The sequence below is a fragment of the Bacillus rossius genome, chromosome 3, assembly GCF_032445375.1.
Source record: "Bacillus rossius redtenbacheri isolate Brsri chromosome 3, Brsri_v3, whole genome shotgun sequence".
NCBI classification, from domain to species: domain Eukaryota; kingdom Metazoa; phylum Arthropoda; class Insecta; order Phasmatodea; family Bacillidae; genus Bacillus; species Bacillus rossius.
In genome coordinates, this window is record NC_086332.1 from 123,161,129 (window position 1) to 123,182,903 (window position 21,775).

At 37.6% G+C, this 21,775-nt stretch overlaps 1 protein-coding gene across 6 annotated transcripts in view; it reads right to left on the bottom strand.

Moving 5' to 3' along the window:
* LOC134531216 (cleavage and polyadenylation specificity factor subunit 6) overlaps window positions 1-21,775 on the bottom strand; it is a 294,999-nt gene that overhangs the window by 136,666 nt on the left and 136,558 nt on the right. For all 6 annotated transcript variants that reach the window (XM_063366877.1, XM_063366876.1, XM_063366880.1 and 3 more), the window contains exon 9: window positions 19,239-19,380. In XM_063366877.1, the coding sequence (XP_063222947.1) occupies window positions 19,239-19,380 (142 nt within the window). The remainder of the gene's footprint in view (window positions 1-19,238; window positions 19,381-21,775) is intronic.

Consider the following 21,775-nt stretch of genomic DNA (forward strand, 5'->3'; position numbering starts at 1 on the left):
TTTCATTCGGCCATTCTAATTAGAAATTGAGACCACCTTCGTCGGCGTTTGGCTCATGGCGAAATTCGGTTTTGCTTGGTGCGGCCCTGTTTGAGGCCGCACTGATCTCGTGTACTTACAGTAAGATGTTACTGAAGGACTTAAGCTATGTTTGTTTTCTTTAATTTTCATTGCCCGAACTGTGGGCATTTCTCGAAAAAAATATTGGAAGTGATTGGATTCAGTTGTTTCGTCTTTCGGACAATAAAACTCTCAAATGAAAAAGAAAAAAAACTTTTTATTTCATATAACGAATCGTAACAAGTAGATGTGTGCCTATACCTTGTTTTTACCAGTTTAGTTGTAAATGTACGTTTTTATGCGGTTTAACATAATTTTCTTTAGTGATTTGCGTTTACCATGATTCTTCGCCTAAAAGCTGATACAATAGTTGGGCCTGTTGCATAAGAAAGAAATAACGGAGAAAGACTGAAAATTTCGTAACCGTGGGAAAAAGCATTGAAAGGTATCATGTGGCTGTTGCTATCTGCCTGTATTGTCTGGTAATGTGGTAAAGTATTTTGTAATTGGTCAAAATTGATGTCACTAATTAACATGATTTTTTCTGAAAGTAATCTCTTGTCAAAAACGCTTTGCTATGAGGAGTCAGAAATTGTATCCTGCTATAGTTTCTTAAGAGCTGTGCTGTGATTGGCTAAGGAGTTACGCACATGCAACTTCCATCAGGCAGATGTGGGTGTGTAGCCTATTTCATTAGTCTTTGTCTGGATGAGGTAGCGAGTAGGTCGCAGTCTGGAGAGGACTCACAAAATGATAATCATGTTAGTATATAGAATTTAGCGGCTGTGGTACAGGCGCTACCTGTTATTATCAATCTTTTTTAAATTTTCCGGAACTTTTAACTAAAAATTTTGATCACAGTTCACAGGTGTAAGCCCAACACAATGTCCGAGTGATCACGTCATTGTTCCGAGGACGTAATCCTTCATCCTCGTACCGTGAGTTAGTAGACATCCACGGGACTTAACTATGAACTACATGTAAATATTTAACCTTCAGTATCTCCAAAAAGTAAACTTGGTTATTTTGAAATCAGTGAAGAGGTTATGTGCTACATGTTAGTAAATTTTACCTGTACTTGTTTTTGTGGTTGTAAGATGGCGGCCACAATGACTATGAATTTTCCAATATCAATAAAAATATGTTAAAAAATCAGTTTATGTCAGAGAGATATTATTGCAGTAAATGAATCATTGATAGTTACATTTTTCTGGAACTAAAATAACTTTCTGCACCCAAATATTTTTTTTGCAGGTGCTTTATACGAATTTTGAGCTAGTCGAGGTGGTCTGTAGTGTGACAGTCTATGAAATCGCTACTAAAACCCCATTCTTTGGCTAAATCAGCTATTGCATTATTTTTATTTACTTTCAATGTTTCTTCACCATTTAACATGGACTTTTTTCAGGAAAGTGAAGTTACTTGGTAGCCTTTGTTGAACTACTTTATGAGTTTCAGACTAATGTAGAACTTAGATTAATAGGGGCAATTGGGGGGGGGGGAGATAGAGAGAGAGAGAGAGAGAGAGATAGAGGGGGGGGGGGGGGATCAGCACGGATAAGCAAAAATCAAGCTTATTCAAATGTATTTAGGTTATTCAATTCAGCAAGATTTCTTCAGAAATTTATACAAAACAAATGTACAACTATTACTGACACTAAAAATTATTTTATTAAAAATTGTATGAATGAAATTATTGGTGATGATATCAATGACACAATTTTAATGAAAAGTGTTATACAATTACTATGTCCATATACATGGAGTGTGACTTTGCACCTGCGCTCATGAAGAGGCCTCCCACAATGCACCACGCGCTTCGCATGAATGTGGCGCGCGGCGACGGGCAGATCGGAGCCGCTCGGGGTGCTTTGGTTAAACTAATTACTGCAGGCTTGGTGACGGAAATGGTCACGAGCGGGGCTTCCTGTTTAATGTCTCTAGACGGTTTGATTTTGTTATCGGCTGAGGTCCTGGGAGCATACATATATACCATTCACTCTGAACAACATGTTGTGATGTCGGAGCTATGCCCGAGGGAGACCTGTCGAACTGCTACACTGTCAATCTCGCCCGTTATTGTCTACCAGTCGCCACCACTACATGAACTTAGCCTCGGTAAGCTCTGAGTGAAAGATGAGAAGTCAGATGATGTTGAAATGGTTGTCAGCAGCAATTGCGACTTAGAATTTTCAGTCAGCCATTACAATTGGTAATTGATATTCATAGGAACTTGAAATTTTTATGTGTTCAGGGCATACAATAAGGTGTGGTGTGTGGCAAAAGTGTGGCTGGGAGCTAAATGTGTTTGAACGAGGGCAACTGTCAAACTTTGATGTGGACTTGATTTTTAAAGCTGATAGTGTGTTGGTGTAGACATACATACAACACCCTACTGCTGTTGTCATACGCTGATAAATTCTGTGCAGTCTCATCTGAACGAGTCGTTGATTTTGAGGAATGTCTTGGGTGCCATAAAACTTGAACAGCCATTAGTTGCAATGTGTTGAGACGTGCCTAGAAGCTGCTATGCGAGCCCACGAGACTGATGATTGCCGCGGACTAAAGGGTTGCTCGCGTTCCACTTTTACCAAACTAGAAGACTTTCGTCCGGCCTGGTGTAACCGCGCCGGCTGGTGTCCAGCATCGTAGTTGCTTTGCGAGTTCAGCCAGTCAAACTACTTACAAGGCGAGTAAGAGCGCACAAGCAAACCGCAATCTCCACGGGGTATTCTATACTGCCAGTCGCTCCATATAAATATATAATGAAGTAATCAAGCTTTGAAACACGTCTTTGTAGTTTCTTGTCAAATGTGTAACGGACTTTAAATCATTTTTAAGTAATGATTGGTACCTTTTTTGTTGAGTAATTTATATATTCATTATGAACTCTCAGTACTACATTTCATAAGCCACACTTGTAAACATCGAGTTATATAGAGGTCATTTAAAAATTGTATTTTTTTGTAAATATTTTATTGTACACTTCTTTTACATAATGTCTATTGGACTTATGTTTTGGTGTCACTAGCTTTCTTATAAGTCAACACACTACGTCTTGGAATATTTAGATTCTAGTAAAGTAACATTAAACCTATTCCACACTTAGCACAACTAATACATTCCTAAAAAGGTTCGTGTTATCTGAAATCGCATATTCTGCAGCATTAGTTTCCATAAATATCAAGGCTGATTTATTTAATGTGTTCCAAAATTGTGTAGGAAAATATACTTTACGTATGTAATATAAATCCGTAGAATAACACTCAACAATAAATATATCACACCATTAATATTTATATGCCTCCCATTGCACTTTTTATGACAAATACGACACCGTGTAACGGGAGATAAGTGGTTATGTACTTTACCATCAGTCGGCTGGCTGACTTGCCCGCTCAGACGTGACCTTCAACTCATGTTGTGTACCTTTCTAAAACATTCTTTACTGACAGTGAAACCGATATTACTGTCCGCATAATTACATTACAATTTTTCAAAAACTAAATTGCTTATTCGCGTATCGCCACCTGGTTCACACTTATCCTGCCAGGCCAATGATTATTTTTTTTTCAATGCAACATTCATTTAACAACCTTTTCCACGTAAATAATCTGTTCATTTCTGTTCCCGTATCTAATGTCAAATATATTCCCACTAGTACAACCAACAGCATCAGACTTATATAAACTTTTGGTAAGAGGCCTTATTTCATACGATTGTGGGCACATTGGACTTGCTTAGAACTATAGTGCGACCAACATAAGCATGGACTTCATGATAACCTGAGCGCCGTAATACTTCTAGTTTTGTCTCAAATACTTGAACACGATGTAATATGAGCGATCAAGCACGTACAGTTACCGGTAGCTGAACAGCCAGCCGCTGATTTTGTTTGAGTGAATTCCCTGCCACTGGCTAAACCGAGTTCACGGCCCAGTCTGTGTCTAGGCGACAACAGTAAGGCACGGCGGCATACGCACGAATGTAAAAACATTTGGTCCTTTACACTCCATGGCCGCAAACTAACTTGTCATAGCTGATGTTTGTACAACAGCCGATAGCATTGTCAGACTTGTGCGTACATCTCTCTCTCCCCCCCCCCCCCCCCCTTCAAGTTCTCATATACCAAACACAGAAAATCTATTGTTTACAGAAGTTGAAACAGACTTCATGGCATCATGCATGACTTTTCTATTGCCTGTGGTGATTTCGTGCTAACCGAATTTACAGACGTGCTATCCAAGACTGGGGCAGTAAAATTAACATTGCGCAAAATGAATTTGTGCAATCTGAAGACGTGCTAAGAGAGGGATAGGTGTATACCTAATCCACAATAACTAGTTTTAGCTTGTCAGAAGTAATTTTGTAGCTACACATTTTTACAGCATACATAAGTAGAGTAATTTAAGCAGCTACCTGTGCATGTCTGTAGCTCGTGCAAACTACTTCAACTGCGATAGCCACATACCCTCAGTGTATTAAGGCTAATGTGCTCATAATTTAAGTCTATTAATTATGCCAGTTATTTTGTTCACAGGCTTCTGTAGGCTGAGCCGGCTTATACAACAGGTGTTAAGACTATTGAAGCTCAGCGTTCTTAAATATTATGATCTCATATGTCATCACAGTGTGTGAATTATAAAGCCCAGTTTAAATTAATAGACTGTTCAGTTGCACTTAAAGTTTCAGAATATTTACTCTGCCAGCCCTTTTTCCATGTTGTTCCTATGACATGTTTTCACTATTCAGAACGATGTTGACATAAGTAAAAATTATATTTACAATTTTATGTGCATAGGTGCATGCAATTTAACGAATAACACCTCGCAGTTTTGGTTCCCCCTCCCCCCAAACTACCCCACCCATCAATATATATGATTAATTTTTAATTGAGAACCCAGTTAACTGAATGGCCGGTTAATCAGGTCACGTATAATAGAGGTTCTACAGTAAATTCAATGAACCTCTTCTTCAAATAATTTTTATTTTCTTGAGACAAAATTGACTCAGACAATTTCTGTCTGTTCAAACGTAAAGCCAACCTGTGGATTTGCGTACATACATTCGTTCGGCATTGGAATTGTCAACAAATCAACAATTGGAAAAACTAAGTTATTTCCAAATGTTTGCATGAGAAACACTAGAGTATCTAGTAATTTTATAGGGTCATTGTCTTCACCTTCAATGCTTTTAGTTCTAGTTGTACGTCTTTTAAAGTATGTTTTGTAGCAATTGTCTTTAACACTTGAAAGTGAAAAATTTATCTTTAGTTCTTCCCGCTGCTCCAGAATCCTGCGTACAGCTAGTACAATTGAAAGTCAACAAGTTGCACAGACTTTCAAAATTTTTAGTGGCCATAATTGATTGTCTCGTAAATATTTTTATATTCTTCTTGTCTTTTGGGAGAAATCAAAAACCAATTGTAGGTTTCATGTACAAGAAACTCTTATGATTCTAGGTATGGTATTTACTGAGGCGTATGAAACCCTAAGTTGTAGAGAATGACACACGCAACGGATCAATACCAAAGTTCTTAAACAACGTTCTCATCTGTTGAGTAGTTCGAAAACACCATTATTTACTCCGACAATTACAGAAGTATTATCTGTGCCAATTCCTACCATATTAGCAATTGGGATTTTGCGATTTTTCAAGGAATTCACAACAGTTGAAGAAGCCAGATTTTTTGCATCTGCAGTTTCTAAGGCAACCTTGAAAAATACTGATCTAATGGTTTGGTTTTTTACACTATTGTAATGAATTTGTACCGAATTTTGTTAATAGATAATTTAAAAAATGAATTTTTTTTTGATAACACCAGTTATATTCTTTTGATTCTAAATTACAGCATTACTCTATGCTTGTTTATAACATCTCTGTGGACACTTTGATGTTTGTTCTATAGACTTAATACTGTTACGAACGTTAGCCAAGCCGCGTCTCGCGCAGGTGCACGCAGTAACATGAGATGTGCTGTGCGCACCTGGGTCACCGCTTTATCTCCCTCCAGCCCTCCGCACTCCCCGCGCGCCTGCCTTTGACACGTAACTGACACTGGACAGCTGGGAGTTGTGCGAGCCGCCGACACGTTTTTTCGAGAGATTTCTGGCGTCGGGACGGCTCGCGATGACGCGACAGGCCTCGGCCGCTCTTGTGAGTTCTGGAATTGCGCCGGGGCCTATATATATGCCCGAGGACGCCAGTCAGAGTCAGTCAGTGAGTTCAGAGTGTTCAGTCGAGAGTTCTCCCGCGGCGGAGTTTCCGGGTGATAGTGCCTCGGGTGCGGCAGAGTGGCGAAGTCATTGGACGAAGGCTCCAAAGCAGGGAGTGAGTGAGTTCAGTGGAGTCGGGATTTTTCCCGCAGCAGAGTTTCCGGGCGATAGTGTCACGGGCGCGGCGGAGTTCCGAGCAAAGATGCGAGCGGATCCTCGGCGAAGGGGAAGTGCGTCTGAGGCGGCGGAGTGTGGCGACGGAGACCCTCGAGGGGTGCTGCGGCGAGAGTTGCGCCAGAGGTGCGGCCCAGCGAGGTGTGTGGAACGAGTGACTGGGGAATAGACCTTTTTTAAGTGTAATAATTATTTGCCATTTTAGAAGATTTTCGTAAGTGACATAAGTGGTGGCAATAAATAAAACTGTGTGTAATAAAAATCTTTAATTAGGATATCTTTTACGAACACGCAGTAAATCGTAACAAAACTCTTTGTAATCAATTTTTTTAAATTTTTAAACAAGCGCAGGGGGACAAATAAAGTGAAAGTTTTATTAAGAACCTTACCTAAAAAAAAAAAACTTGGGATGAACAAAACTGAAAAGGACTGTCAACTTGTATATGTTAATATATTTATTAATTTAAGTCCTACCCTGAAGTTTTAAAGACTATCTACTAAGATAAAGTCTTATTTTTTTCAATATTCAGGATTTTTTTAAATACCGTATTTACTCACTCCAAAAAAGGGGAGGGGGCCTATACGCGAATTTGGAGTAAAAAATATATTTTTCTTTTCAAGTTGTGCGTCTTTGTTCGAATGAGGAAGACGGGGGAGGCAGCGACGCGGCAGGAGGGAGAGAGAGGCAACGACTCCGCAGGGGGGAGAGGCAGAGGCAGCGCTGTGTCAGGCGGGGAGAGAGGCAGAGGCGTGGCTTAACCTCCCTCCTGCCAGCTAGCCGGCCAACCAGACAAAGGAGTGTTAGAATCCTTGACCCACTTCCCTTCCTCCTTCACTTCCCCTCTTCTTCTCTGACAACACTCCACATCAACACAGCGGCAGCGCGCGGGTCCAGCTTTCTTTATCTTTATGTCGTTTGAGATAGGACCAACTGCTTACGTCTGGCATGCCTCACGACGGTCCTACTGAGAACGGACAAACTATAATACCAGTCTGTATCACTGCCGCTTACAAAATCACCTCCCGCTGCTCACAATAATGGGCTTGTTGTTTGATGCATACCAAGCTGCCCTGCCTTCAGATAAACCCAGAAAAACACGGTTTTAAATTTTTTCTCAAAAATGTTTACAAAACAAGGAGGGGGGCTTTACGCGGGCGGGGCCTTTACGCGAGTAAATACGGTATTGTAATATCAAGATTATTGATCACTTTCAGTGATAATGGACTGATGTATGTTGTTTCGCTGGTGAATCTTCGTATGAACTACTGACAATTTAGAGGTATCTTCATGAACTAAAATTATTTTAAATAAGACCTCATAAATTCTTAATATACTACTGAAATTTGAAACAACTTTCTTCGAGTGTAAAGACTTGTGTTCCAGCAAGATTAGTGAATGTGAAGTTGACCCTAGTAAATACATTAATAAACGATTAGTTAAATAAAAAGTAGCTGATTTTAAACTAATTCTACCACATACTACTACACGACTGCATATGATACTTTGCTGCGTACTACCTGGACTGTGATAGTTTTCTTCAGTAGCAGTATCATCATTCTTCGAGTACACCAGCTTCGTCTAACTACTCTGAAAGACTACAGATATTATTTTTTGAAGATATTCTATTGCCGAGATATTTCTTCAAATGTATGAATGGTAATGATAGTTTTGCTACAGGTATATGTATGTTTTAGTTTGTAATAGAGTAATATTGTGAAATATTTAGTCGTATCCAAAATTCTAATTATTTTCATTTATTTCTGTTAAAATTTGGGTGATTAATAATTTAAAGTTAACTTTGATTAATTTTGTATACTTTTTAACTATTCCAGATAAGCTTAGCATTTTCCCTCATAGTCTTGAGAGATTATACAAGATTCTTTGTGCTATTAAAAGAGGTAAAATCATTTTTTTTACTGAGGCGAATTACTGTTTTGCAATTATATAATTTATTTTCTGTTGGATTTTTATATTACTTAAGTATCTACCAGTAATCAGGTTTGGATACAATATTAATTATTTAGTTGTAATTTACTTAAAATTTGAAAATTTTGATTGAATTTTTTTTTCATAGATAAATTTTAGAATACCATTGAGTTAATAGGTAAAGTTTGTTATCAATGACTTAATCTGAAAATAATACGTGTATCAATATTGTATTACTTAATTTGAAGTTTTTAGGGAATACAACTAAATTAATTGGGCGCTAATTTCAGTTCAGTGATTATTTTTCCAGAACAGTAATTTCTTATCAGTAATATTGTACCTTGCCGGGCATTTTATTTATTGATACTTACACTTACATAAAAATACATCACATGTATTAAAGTGTAGGAAAACTACAGAGTTAACACAACTTGGATAATTTAAACCAGTAGTTTACAGTTCAGTGATCACCACAATGTGAGACATAAAATAAATAATTTAATTTCACTATAGTACCGAATAACGATTCCTAGTATTTTTTTCAATTGATACATCTGTGGATTAATTTATTAGTACACTGTATTTTTTATCCCCTATATCTTCAATAAATTAATGTGTAAAATATAGTGCCAAAACTTTAGTAATAATGTTAGTACACTTTTTACAATGTAATTGCGTGTTTTTAACTGGAAAACACCTTTTTACACAGTGCATCTAATTGATCTACAGCAAAAATAGAATAACGTTCAGCATTGAATAAAGAACACCTTCAGCTCTGCTTCCTATTATAAACGTAGTTTTCGGGACAATTTTCACCGGTAAGATGGCCTATGTTTTTTAAATCCATTTTTTGTTTGCGCTTATTAGTTTTTGAATGAAGATTGTACTTTTGTTTAAAACTCTGAATAATGCCCTGATCCAAAGGCTGAAGAAAAATTGTTGTGTTTGGTGGTAGGAACATCAGTGTTACATTCTTCAACTCCATCCCCTCAGCAGAATGTGCAGCACACCTATCAAGCATAAGCAAAATCTTTTTGTTTGCACAGGCCATCTTTCAATCCAGTTTGATAAGCCATTGCTACCCAAGCAGATGAGTTTGCTTCATAGTCACATGGCAAGTGATTGATATTTTTGAAACATCTGGGTTTGAGAAATTTACCCACAGGGTCAATTCCATGTCAGTTCATCCAGGGCGTGTAACACATGTTTTTTGATTTTAATAAAAATTGGCTCAATTGTTAGGTGACAAAAGGCCACTTAAAATCCAAAATTTTAGATTTTTATCTCAAATACTTCCTTAAAAATCGAAGGTTCGTTTGTGACCATTTTTGGCCTAAAAAAGGTTGTAATGACGGCATAAATTGGTCAGTATCTGTGTTTCCTTGCTTTGTATTTCACTGTAATACCAATATTTCAGAATAAGAACACTTTTCCTTGCGTAAAATTCTCTAGAGAATTCAAATTTTGCCACCAAATTGCTATATATAGAATGGTTTGTAAGTTATAACAGAATTATTAACATGACTGTGTTATCTCCCTGTTATCTGCAGAGCCATTTGATGTGACTGCACATATGTCATTTCTGCATGAAGTCTGCCAACTAGCTATAAGAGAGGGGTTCTTTGGTACTTGCTCTGTTCCACTTGGCATTGGTTTTTTTATCTGCTTCCTCAGAGGCAGTAGAGAGATAGGCATTATATGGTATTTTTAAACATAATCTTCACCCCATATGTTTTCATCACGAATTGTTTTATATTAAGAAGTATGAAATGTTTCAGACATCATGTTGTGATCCTATGAAAGTGCATAGAGTTCCAGTTAAGCGTTCTTTGCGCACAATCTCTTTACAGTGCTACAGAAAAGCAGCAGACAAGGGACTTAATTTAATTCCTGGTAAAAAATTATGCTCCTCATGTAAGAATAGGTTGTATAATCTTCAAGAAGTAGGTGCACAGGTATCTTCAGAATCATCTGAAAGTAACGTTGCAGAGGGTTTAGAGATTCAAGCATCAAAAGAAGAAACCCGTAGCTTACTTGACAAGAGTTTGGAATGTTTGCAACAGTCACCAATAAAACTGCATGCTGTACCACAACATGCAAAAAAGATATGGGAAATGTAAAGTACAAGAGGTAACATCAGCTGTAGCAGACAAAATATCTAAAGTATTAGATGTAGAGCTTCAGTCACATCAACTAGTGAAAGTACAGAATTACAGAGGCATGAAATGGAACAAAAGGCTGCCGAGTTGGACCGTTTGGTAACTTTAATAAAGCAAAAGCTGCCCACAATGAATAGACAAAGAAAATTACAAATTCTTACCCTTATCCCTCAATCATGGTCCAGACAGAAGGCAGCACAAGAATTTGGTGTTTCTGAGTACATGGTAAGACAAGCAAGACAACTTACACTGGAAAAAGGAATCTGCGCATTAGTTCATCACACAGGTAAGAAGAAGTTACCTGAAGAAACTGTGCAGGTCATTCAAGATTTCTATCAAGATGATGAGTTTTCCAGGGAAATGCCAGGAATGAAAGATAAAGTTAGTATATCTAAAAATGTTTACAAACAGAAAGACTTTTGCTATGCAACTTGCATGAGCTGTATTGTTCTTTTAAGGCAAAATATCTATCTCTCAAGGTAGGGTTTTCAAAGTTTTGTATGTTGCGTCCTAAATGGTGCGTTTTAGCTGGAAGTTCTGGAACCCATTCCGTCTGTGTATGCACTGTACACCAAAATGTTGAATTACTTCTTCACTGTCTTGGTGTAGGTGAAAAGTATAGTTCACTTATTTTGTATCTTGTATGTGGTAATTTTAAATCCTGCCTGTATGCTAAGACAATGTGAGCAATGTCCTTCTCCAGATACTCTAAAGCAGCATCTATATCATACTTTAGACTGTGATCCAGATGATGTGATTGAATATACCCTTACCTCAAGTGTAGAAGACTTTATGGAAATTTTAGTACAAAAAATGGAACTCCTCTTACACCCATTCCTATACCACAAAGAAACAATCGGACCATCTCAAGCAGATGAAAGAGAAGTTATAGCTTTATTAGATTTCAGTGAAAATTTTTCCTTCGTTATCCAAAATGAAGCACAAGAATACCATTGGACCAATAGTCAATGTACAGTTCATCCAGTAGTCATTTACTACAAAAATTCAGACAATGCTAATTTGAAAACAAGCAGTCATTGTTTTTTGTCAAATGATTTGGATCATGATGTTTCCATGGTGTATAAAACACAGTCAGAAATAGTCACATATGTTAAAAGACACCTGCCTCATGTAAAACACATACATTATTTCAGTGATGGTTGTGCTGCTCAGTACAAGAACTGCAAGAATATCCTCAATTTGTGCCACCACACACAAGATTTTCAGCTCACAGCTTCTTGGTCATTCTTTGCCACAAGCCATGGCAAATCATCCTGCGATGGAATTGGGGGAACTGTTAAGCGACTGACATCAAAAGACATTCCAAGACCAAATTACATCAGTGTCTAAGATGTTTACCTACTGCAATGAACACATAACAGGTATTATCTTTCATTACATTGACAAGAATGATGTGGATGACGTTCGTTCGACTCTACAACAACGGTATACTATGGCAAAGACAATCCCAGGCACAAGAGGGTTTCACAATGCTTCACCAATATCATAGTATGAAATAGGAATGAAGAAATCAAGTCAGGATAATGCATATTCCTTAGTTTTCAATTTCGCTACAGCAGCTAGCAAAGACCCTGGTGGTACGATATCAAAACTGTATACTGGTTGCTATGTGTCTTGTGTACCTATATGACAAAAAATGGTTCGTTGGTGCTGTAAACAACATTGATAGGTCAGAAGAAGATGCTCAAGTAACCTTCATGCACCCTGCCGGTCCAAGTGCTTCCTTTTACTGGCCTTCACCTCGAGACGATGTGTGCTGGGTTCCTTTTGCAGGCACCATCAACAAGCAGCTCTGGCAGAACTTACAGTTTTTTGAAAGAAAACTTGTGCAAGTGTGATATAGAATGGCAGCTTTATCAGAAAAGCAATGCAGTTTGCTAATTGCAAAAATTGGAGGATTGTGTCTGTAGATTCTAATTCATTGGCAATAGATTTGTGTAAGTAGGGAATTTTTTTATGTGTACATATAACATTAGTAAGCAATTATCGAGTACATTACATGTTGCCAGCAGAAAGCCACTATTTTTTTTAATGTATCTTATAGGAAATTTCCTTCTCTTTCACATAGTACCAAGCTCATTTTTTCGTGAGGTCTGCCTTTTGAGATACAGTCTATTTTGTAATAAAGGATGAAGATTTGAAGATGATACATGAAACATCAGTCATGTTAATAATTCTGTTATAACTTACAAACCAATCTAGATATAGCAATTTGGTGGCAAAATTTGAATTCTCTAGAGAATTTTACATATGGAAAAGTGTTCTTATTCTGAAATATTGGTATTACAGTGAAATACAAAGCAAGGAAACACAGATACTGACCAATTTATGCTGTCATTACAACCTGTTTTAGGCCAAAAATGGTCACAAAGAAACCTTCGATTTCTCCGGAAGTATTTGAGATAAAAATCTGAAATTTTGGTTTTTAATTGGCCTTATGTCACCAAACAAGTCACCAAACAAATGAACCAATTTTTATCAAAATTAAAAAAACCATGGTTACATTTTCAATTTTTGTTGGATGAACTGAATTGGAATGACCCCACACAACAAGTGGGCTAAGTTTCTTGGTTACATCTTGGTTACAGCACAAAAGTACCGTTACACACTCTTTGCTGTTTTTCCCCCCATGACATTTCTCTCCTCTGTAAGCCAATGTTCTGTTGGGAAAAAGGTTATAAAACACTCCAGTCTCATCAATATTATAAATGTCCTCAGGGCTGTATTGATCAAGTAATGGCTTTGCAGATTCCAACCAACCTTCTGCATGTTTCTTGTCAACTGCTGCAGACTCACCACACACACTTTTGGAGACTAAGTTATTGCGGTCTTTGAAGCGTTGCAATCAACCACAACTACACTTGAAGTCGTCTATTCCTAATCGTAGAGCGATGTAATCTGCTTTTTGCTTCATCATAGGCCCCGATGTAGGCAGATTTGCAGCACGCATTTCATGGTGCCACTCGAGAAGTTTTTCCTTCATTTCACCATATTTAGGGCCACAAAGTCTTTTTCTACCCCTTAGAGCAATTGCAGCATCATGAGCACCAACAATGTGGTTCCAATTTTTTAGTATCGTCGACAACGAAGAAAGAAGAAGATCAAATTCTTTCACGATTTCAGTTTTTGTTTTCTTTCTGCTGTCCACTTTATTTATGATTTTAAGCTTTTCCGCTAACGTTAACTCGTTTCGTTTGCGTTTTGTATTCATTGATACGAATAAATGCAAATCTGCCACGCACAAAAAACAATTATTGGTTATTCAAGCACAGTTTCAGATAAATCACTGTATGCAACGTAATATAAACAATGGCAGCGACAATGTCATAGACGTACGTATTTCGGTTATACCATAAAAAAAGAATACACAACCCAACGAAAAACAATATACGTAGAGGCAGAATGCATTCCGTAGTTCCACATTTCGCTACCAGAGGCGTGAAATTTTTAAATATCCGTTGCATGTTTACACAAATCGACGCTAGAGGCATGCCCGTGATGTAAATATTTCTTTGCTTCAGCTCAAGCGCGAATATTGCTGCTGACGCTGTGTTCATCTCTGATTTTTCAGTGTGATTATTTTCATTTTTTACAATGGCAAAGGGCGATAAATTTGCTACGTTCCGCAAACGTTTTGGACATTTCGATAGTAGTAACTAAAATTTGTATTAACCATTATAATTATGTACAAATATTTCTGCATGGGACGAAAACCAACTTCGAATTACATATTAACCGTATTTCGTATAAAACGAAGTTTGTACCATTTAAAAGCCTATTCTGTTTGCCGGGACCAGAAAATTGCTTCATATAAATGGGAACTTCATATTAAACGGGTTCGTATTAATGAGACTTGACTGTATTTAGCTTGTGTATTCAGGAAAGCCATGTAAGTATGTTTTTAATGGTTCTCACTTTTGTTTGATACGTTATTATTTCTGTAAATGCATTTTTTCAGTATTTTTTTAATTTTAAATGTTTTTATGCCGGTATTTTATATATAAAGTTCCTTGAAAGCTATAAGTAAGTTTGTGGAACATTGTGTATTGTGTTGGTAAAAGGAAGGACAAAAGAAAGATACTAGACTCGGCAGCTGCAGTTTTTTTGGACTTTTTTTTGGTGTCAAGACTTTCTGCTAGTTTCTGCAGGTGTCCTTGCCCAGGAGAGAGAATAAAATTACGATTTCGGTACACCAGCCAATCAGCAAAGAGTTGGAGGATTGTTTCTTGTAGTAATTTTGCCCCAGCAAAGCCACATTGCAAGGGTTCAGAAATTTGTATACTGCTATATTTTTGTAAGTGCAGTAAGCAATCGGAGAAATTTAGTTAATGAACTGTGAGTAAAATATTGTGCCCAAGTAATGAACCAATTTTTTTGAGAAGTTTTGTTTCATTACGAGTTTTTAATTGTTTTCAAAGTGCAAATGTTTCTGCGTCATAAAATGGCAGTATAATCTGTGTTTGGTAAAATGAGAAAAAAAAATCGACAAACTTTATTTGTGACTTAATTTATTTATTCTAGGCAAATTTCAAGGAAAAAGCCTGTGAAGTCTGGATTGGCACAATCTCTCTTCACAATTAACATCTGAACTATGAAATTATTAAAAATTTTTAAGATATTAAAGGAACTAAAGCAAATACAGGATATTGAAGTAGCATTATTCACAGCCAGTAGGGTAGGTCAGGGCAAGGACATCATCAGAGAAAAACAAAACAGCTTGACCAAAAAGGGTATTGCTCAGAGCAAACAATGCGAGTCAGACAACTGTAATACTTTTAGCAAAGTTTTTCATCAACATTTTTCTTACAATTATGAACCTATAGTGTGAAGCTAAATTGTGCACTTTATTAGCTACCTTATTACTTGCAAAAAACACAGATGGTAGTAGCATTCAATGGCATGTTTGCATTACAGTATACTTGTGCACCAGCTTACTTCAACACTGTGCCGTTGTGCACTTGTTGTGTGGGCATGCGCCCATTATTGCTTATATACGTTGTTTATTTAAATGCAAACTGGGAGACTACACTTTTTTTAATTATATTGCATTGCAATACATAATTGTTTTTAACCTTTTGATTATTTGAAGTATAATGAAATTATTATTATCTTAAGTATATATTTGTAAGAAATAATTGTTTTTGTATAAAAGTAATTTTTTTTGTTAAAATATATTTATGTCTTTGTTAAGCTTTGTGGATTTAAAAGAAAAACATATGGACTTCAAAAGACTTTAAACATCATAAATTAATTTTTCCTTTTGTTTATACAAATATTGTGGTTTAAGATTTAATTACTGAGTTATTGCACTTAAGTGCAGGAAAGTGTAACCAATGTTAAGTTTCTCATCTCTACGCATTGTCATATCTATGGTCATCTTCCTATTGGAACAGAAAAGGTAATACTTTCCTTTCTACTTTTGTCAGCCATGATGTAGACTTCTAAATTTTTGTGCTCGTCAAGTACAGTGAAACCCTGATTATCCGTTTTCCAATGGACCATGAGTAAAAAACGGATAATCCAGGAAATCCTACAATGTGGGAACACACTCTAAAGTTATCAAATGCACAATGTATGTACTATTGCAAAAACTTTCAGTGAATCAGTTAGGTATTTCCATAAAATGACACCAGCAGCACACTATATACACTATCAATAGGGGCCTGTTCTTTTCGCGATCGCGATTAAACGACGATAAATGCGAAATCACCGTTAAATACAGTTTTTACGCGAAATCGCCATAACACAGCGTTTTTACACGAAATTTTGTATTAAAACGCGAAATCGCAGTGTTTTTACGCGAAATTTAAATACTGGTTAAAAGACTTGTCTCGTCAATGGTAAACAAACACCGCAACATTGCCGCCAAACATTAATCATAAATGCACTAAAGCAAACAAAAGCTTACACACGCTCACGTTATAATGTTAAACCCAAAAATATACTGTAAAAATACGCAAAACTACGGCGTTTATTTTCCTTTCCGGCATAATGTTTGGATATATAGGACAAACAGGCGAAGTTTTAAAGCGTACGCACACCGCTCGGGGCACTGACGTCAGCTTGGAACAGCGACACCCGATAAATACAAAAGCAAGCAGATGATTGGGCGAACTGTGTTTGGAACAGCCTTACGTGAGTGGCCATATCACGTCAGCCGGGGGCACTGGCATATAGTTGGAACAGCGTCGTAGTATCAAGAGAAATTATAAGATGAGTTTTCAACGGCATTTATAATTTCTAAACGCTCTTTAATGGTTTTAACCTCTTTTGTAGGCCGATACATATCAATGAACCTTTACAAATTTCACACGTGCATTAGAGTTAAATGCATAAAGCTAATTTACCGTAAACAAAGAAAATCTCGCGCATATACGGCCGGCCACGGAAACGCTAGGATGAACAATTTAATTTTGTCTATGTTTCTCGCAGGATTTCACTGTCGCTAAATAGAAACGTGTTTACGTTGGGCTAGTATGTACAGTATATCGACCACGGTTATATTGTGTCGATTATCGCACAAAGCAAGAACTATCGTGCGAGCGTTAGCTTTCGTCTGTTGTTTTATCGAAGTTGGTGAACTTGTTAGCAACAGCGTCATGCTCACTTTATTCGTTTTCTTTTAGTAATGGTCGCCATATGTAAATATTGGTATTGCGTGTCGTGTAGACACGCGTAAACTGGAATATTTCTCGGGAATTTGAATGAGAAATCGGTAAAAAGCCTGTAAAGTTCAACCCGTTAAACCGGGTTAAAAAATATTCGTAAACGATGGAAACGGGATTTTTTTAACATTGTTCTTGCGGGATTTTTTTGGGACCACGGACAATGAACAATAAAACCGGGAAATTCTACAATGCGGGAACGAATAAACGAGGTTTCACTGTATCCATCGACATCCATGTCGAAAGTTGTGTATTTACTACCGCATTAGCGGTCCGGGTGTTGGCGACCTCTCGCTGCCCCATGCCTGAGGTGTGATCCATAAGCTTCGCCCATAACATCTGGGCACCCCAGGGCTTGTCCCGTGGTCTATGGCGATGGGAGCCGCCAACAAAAATCCCAGGAAAGTTTTCGACGACTAAATCCTAAGCATGCAGCATGGGTAGTTAACCTATTTCGGCCACGCGTATCTTCTTGCAATTTCATCGACTATTTCATCAAACTACCTCTTTGGCATCGAAATCAACATTTAATTAATGAATAATATTTTAATGATAATATTTTAATACTTTCTGTATCTTTAATTTACGTTAATTTTTGAAAATGTAACATTAAGTAATAACATTTGTGTAAGGGGCCCCACTTTTGTGTTGACTGTACGAATACTCAACTAATACTCTTTTATTATCTTGTTACAATAAATATGTTTTGTTATGGCTGACCTGATATCAGTGTGTATTTTATGTTGCAGTTTCCTTAACCATTTATTTAATTTCTTATTTATATAAATTCTTAACAGGTTATCAACTTTTGTTCTGTAGTTTTCCCAGTCGGCATATTTCCTCTCTACTCGTTTTTTGAATACAACAAAGTGCCGTGCCATTGAGCCTAAGGTCCTGGAGTCTTCCGTCGTGATTTACCTGGGTGAGGTTTGGTAAACCGAACCAAGAGTAAATTAACGGCACAACACTTACTGTTTTTTCTCGCATAATCGTCGCATGTTTTATTCTAAAATCAAGTTTGAAAAGTAGGGGTGCGAAGATTACGCGAGAAAAAAAAATTTGTTAGGTACAGTTATTCATAAAAACAAAACCAGTTCATGGAAAGTACGGTTATTTAAAAAAAGGTGGGGTATACAAAAGCACACCAAACAATTTATATTAATAATTCATTATACAAAAAACTTTCTTCAACTTTAAATAGAAAAACCAAAACTCGAATGTGAACGCAAGCCACTTGAATCTGACGTGAACTAACGTGTCGTAGTACACACTTGCCACGAAAGAATGCAGGCTATCAAATGTAGTTAACTCGGCACCTGACAGAGAGTGTGCGTTGCATCCAATCAGCGAGATATCAATATTCAAATACGTGCTCGCGCTCTATACGGGAAGCAACATAACCAAACATGAATAATGCGCTGGCTACATTTTTATAAGTGGTACGCCGCGGCAGCGCATACAATCAGATAAAGGCAATAACGTTTAAAAACGTCTTTAAAAGAAAATAACACGTCAGACAACTTCGTATTTCCGTTAATTAAATAATTAAGTTGTAATAACCGAATTAAATTTTAGATTTCTACTTTAAAATGCATTGTTTTATACGGAAAAGATACCTACACAAAGCGCTCGGCATCTACTAGCGGGTACAAAAACATCATGCGAATTTATGCGAGAAGTCATGGATCCTAGTTTTGACGGCCTAAAATATGGGTGTGACGATTACGCAAGTGCGACGATTATGCGATAAAAGAGGGTATATACTTGTACACTCATGTTATGGAACACTTGTACACTTGCTCACTCTTGATATTTGCACATATTCTTACACACTTGCATACTTGTACACTTACTTGTCTGTAAACTTTTAGACACACTCGTACAAGCGCTATAAATCTTTGTGTAGCCAACAAATTTCCAATATTTTAATCCGTAAAGTTTAACTTATTATGTTTGTGGTGGCTACATACTAATTTTTTGTATATTTTAAGCAGACAAGGCAACAAGAAGTGCTCACCAGCCGCTGCGTCTGACACTGCTCGGGCGATGGCAGAACTGGATACGGTGCGGTTGCGGCTCATGATCTCCTCGAACTCCACCTCGCTGATGGGAGGCGGTCCCTCCACGCGATGCTCCGGTGGAGGAGCACCGTACTGCGGCTGCAACACGCACATTCATTGCTTTCAGGCAACACCTACTAAATCTGGTTGCTTTCGCTCTATTACATATAGTTTTCATGTACTCATTCACTTGTACTATTCTTATACTTATGTACTTACTGCAAACATGCATTCAATGCCAAAAAGCCAATAATTTTGTATACACGGTACTATTAAGTCCCATTAATATTTTTAAACTATCGAAACACACAAAGGTATTTTGCATGAAAGATTAACATTAGTAGTTATGATACCATTTTTTTTATCTACCCAATTTTCAATATAGCTGATACATGGATACATATAATAATATTGCAGAACTGTAACACCATCATCTAGTCTAGATTATTTCATATTTAATTTTTTTTACTCAGCAAATGACATACTCCAGTCTTTCACTAGTCAAATCATAGGATTATTTTTAGTGATGGCTTCTGTTTACTATTAAATCTTCAGAAGTAAAAGTAAAAAAGAAACACCAGACAAGAAAGAAACTGAGCAACATGCTTCACTCCAAAGGTTGCTACAAGGTTCGAATTACAAATTCTCTGACTTTTCCAGGTTTTCTAGAACTGAATTGATAAATTTCCATGACCTTTCAAACACTAACAGTCCTGCCACACCACTTAATTTTAAATGTTTTTCTGAAGGACAAGAAGGTTGTATTGTACAATTCAAATGTCCAAATTCAGTTGCGGCCGTGTGTTCACGCAGACCGGTCATGTTTGTGCGCGCGCTCCGTGTTTATGCTCGTAATAATCATTTTATAGTTGTTTATGTAAATGTGTTACAGTAGAGCACCCCTCAACCGGATTCATTGGGGGGAGGTCTATTCCGGTTATGGGAAAATTCGGGGTAAGGGGAGTTGCGGTAGGGCCGGCCTCCGAGCCGGATGAATGACCTTCATTGTTCATTCTAGCAAGCTGGCAAGCGGGTGTTCTTATCTCTGTGGGTGCATGCGTGAGCGAAGAGGATGATGTAGAGGGTTGTTGAGGGGGGGGGGGGGGAGGGGGGGCGTAGTAGGCCTACAGCTGCAGTGTTGTGTTACTTCTGTGTTGACGTGATAGTGATTCACACTTCCTGCAGAGTGTATAGTCACTGCCACGCACAGTTGCACAGTTTACATTTCACATACACAAGAATAACACTTCAAGCATCTCGTTTAAAAACACATAGAGTAAGACAGGTAAATATAGACTGTTTAACCATATATTAACGTATAGATATATACATAATACATATTTGTACACTAAATTATTGTCTACAAACTGAAAGCATCACACGTTGGAAGTAAATGTTACTGGCTATCATGTGTGTCAGCGTTTGTACTCTCGGGCCGGCCAGAATTTTCCGTTTACTTGACATAGTGAAACAATAAAACTACTTACAGCATAAACATCTTTATAGTAATTCACGTCCGACGCGAAAACCAGCGGTGTATTTACGCAATGCGCGGGAATAACTGGCTATAATTAGCTCTCTGACAGACGTGTGCGCGCGCGCCTACAAGACATGTACAGTCAGGTAAAAGCAAAAACGCCTCGTTCCAGTGCGGAAATGTTTTAATTTTTTTGGGAAAATTAGTTCCGGATATCGGGAGTTCCGTTTGTGGGAATTACGGTTGAGGGGTGCTCTACTGTATCAATATTGAGTTGTCATTCCTAGATCAACCCGAATTCCCGGGGTTTGGATTATCTTTCAGTGATGCTTCAGCTACTGATTTAATTCGTGCTGACCACATGAACATGATAAGATCTCCGACCAAAAATCGTTTACTTCAGGATGTCTGGATCAGCATCCACCGTCAGCAGTCCTGAAGCCAGATAATACAAAGCTTGACGCTATGAACATGGAAGAATTATTCAAATTGATAAAGTCAGTTTGTGTTAAAGTAGATCAGCTGAGTAGTGAAAATCAGGTGCTAAAAACACTTCTTCTTGACGCACGAAATGAAACTCATGAAATTAAGCAAGAACTGATTCATCTTAAGCAAAGTCAAAATGTAAAAAATAATCAGGGTATTTCATACAATCAGGTACTATTGAATCCTGCTAGTAACAAGGCTACCGATGCGTTCGTGTCCACTGCTGGTTGTGGCGACGTCACACCTGCAGATTACCTACTTTCTACTCAGCGTTACTCGCGCGCTGTCAAGAGCTCAGTCCGCATGACGCAGCATGCTGGCAATGACAACTTTACACTGGTGCAACGTGTGCCCAGTAAAAGAATTACTGCAACCAACTAAATGAAACGTGAACCTGAAAAGAAAAAATCTCAAATGAAAGTGAGCATCTCCACGCCACATCTTTGAAAACTATTTCAAAACCACCTTACCTAAAAACCAAGGCTCTTTTTGTTACTAGGTTTGATCCTCAAGTACAGGAAAAAGAAATCA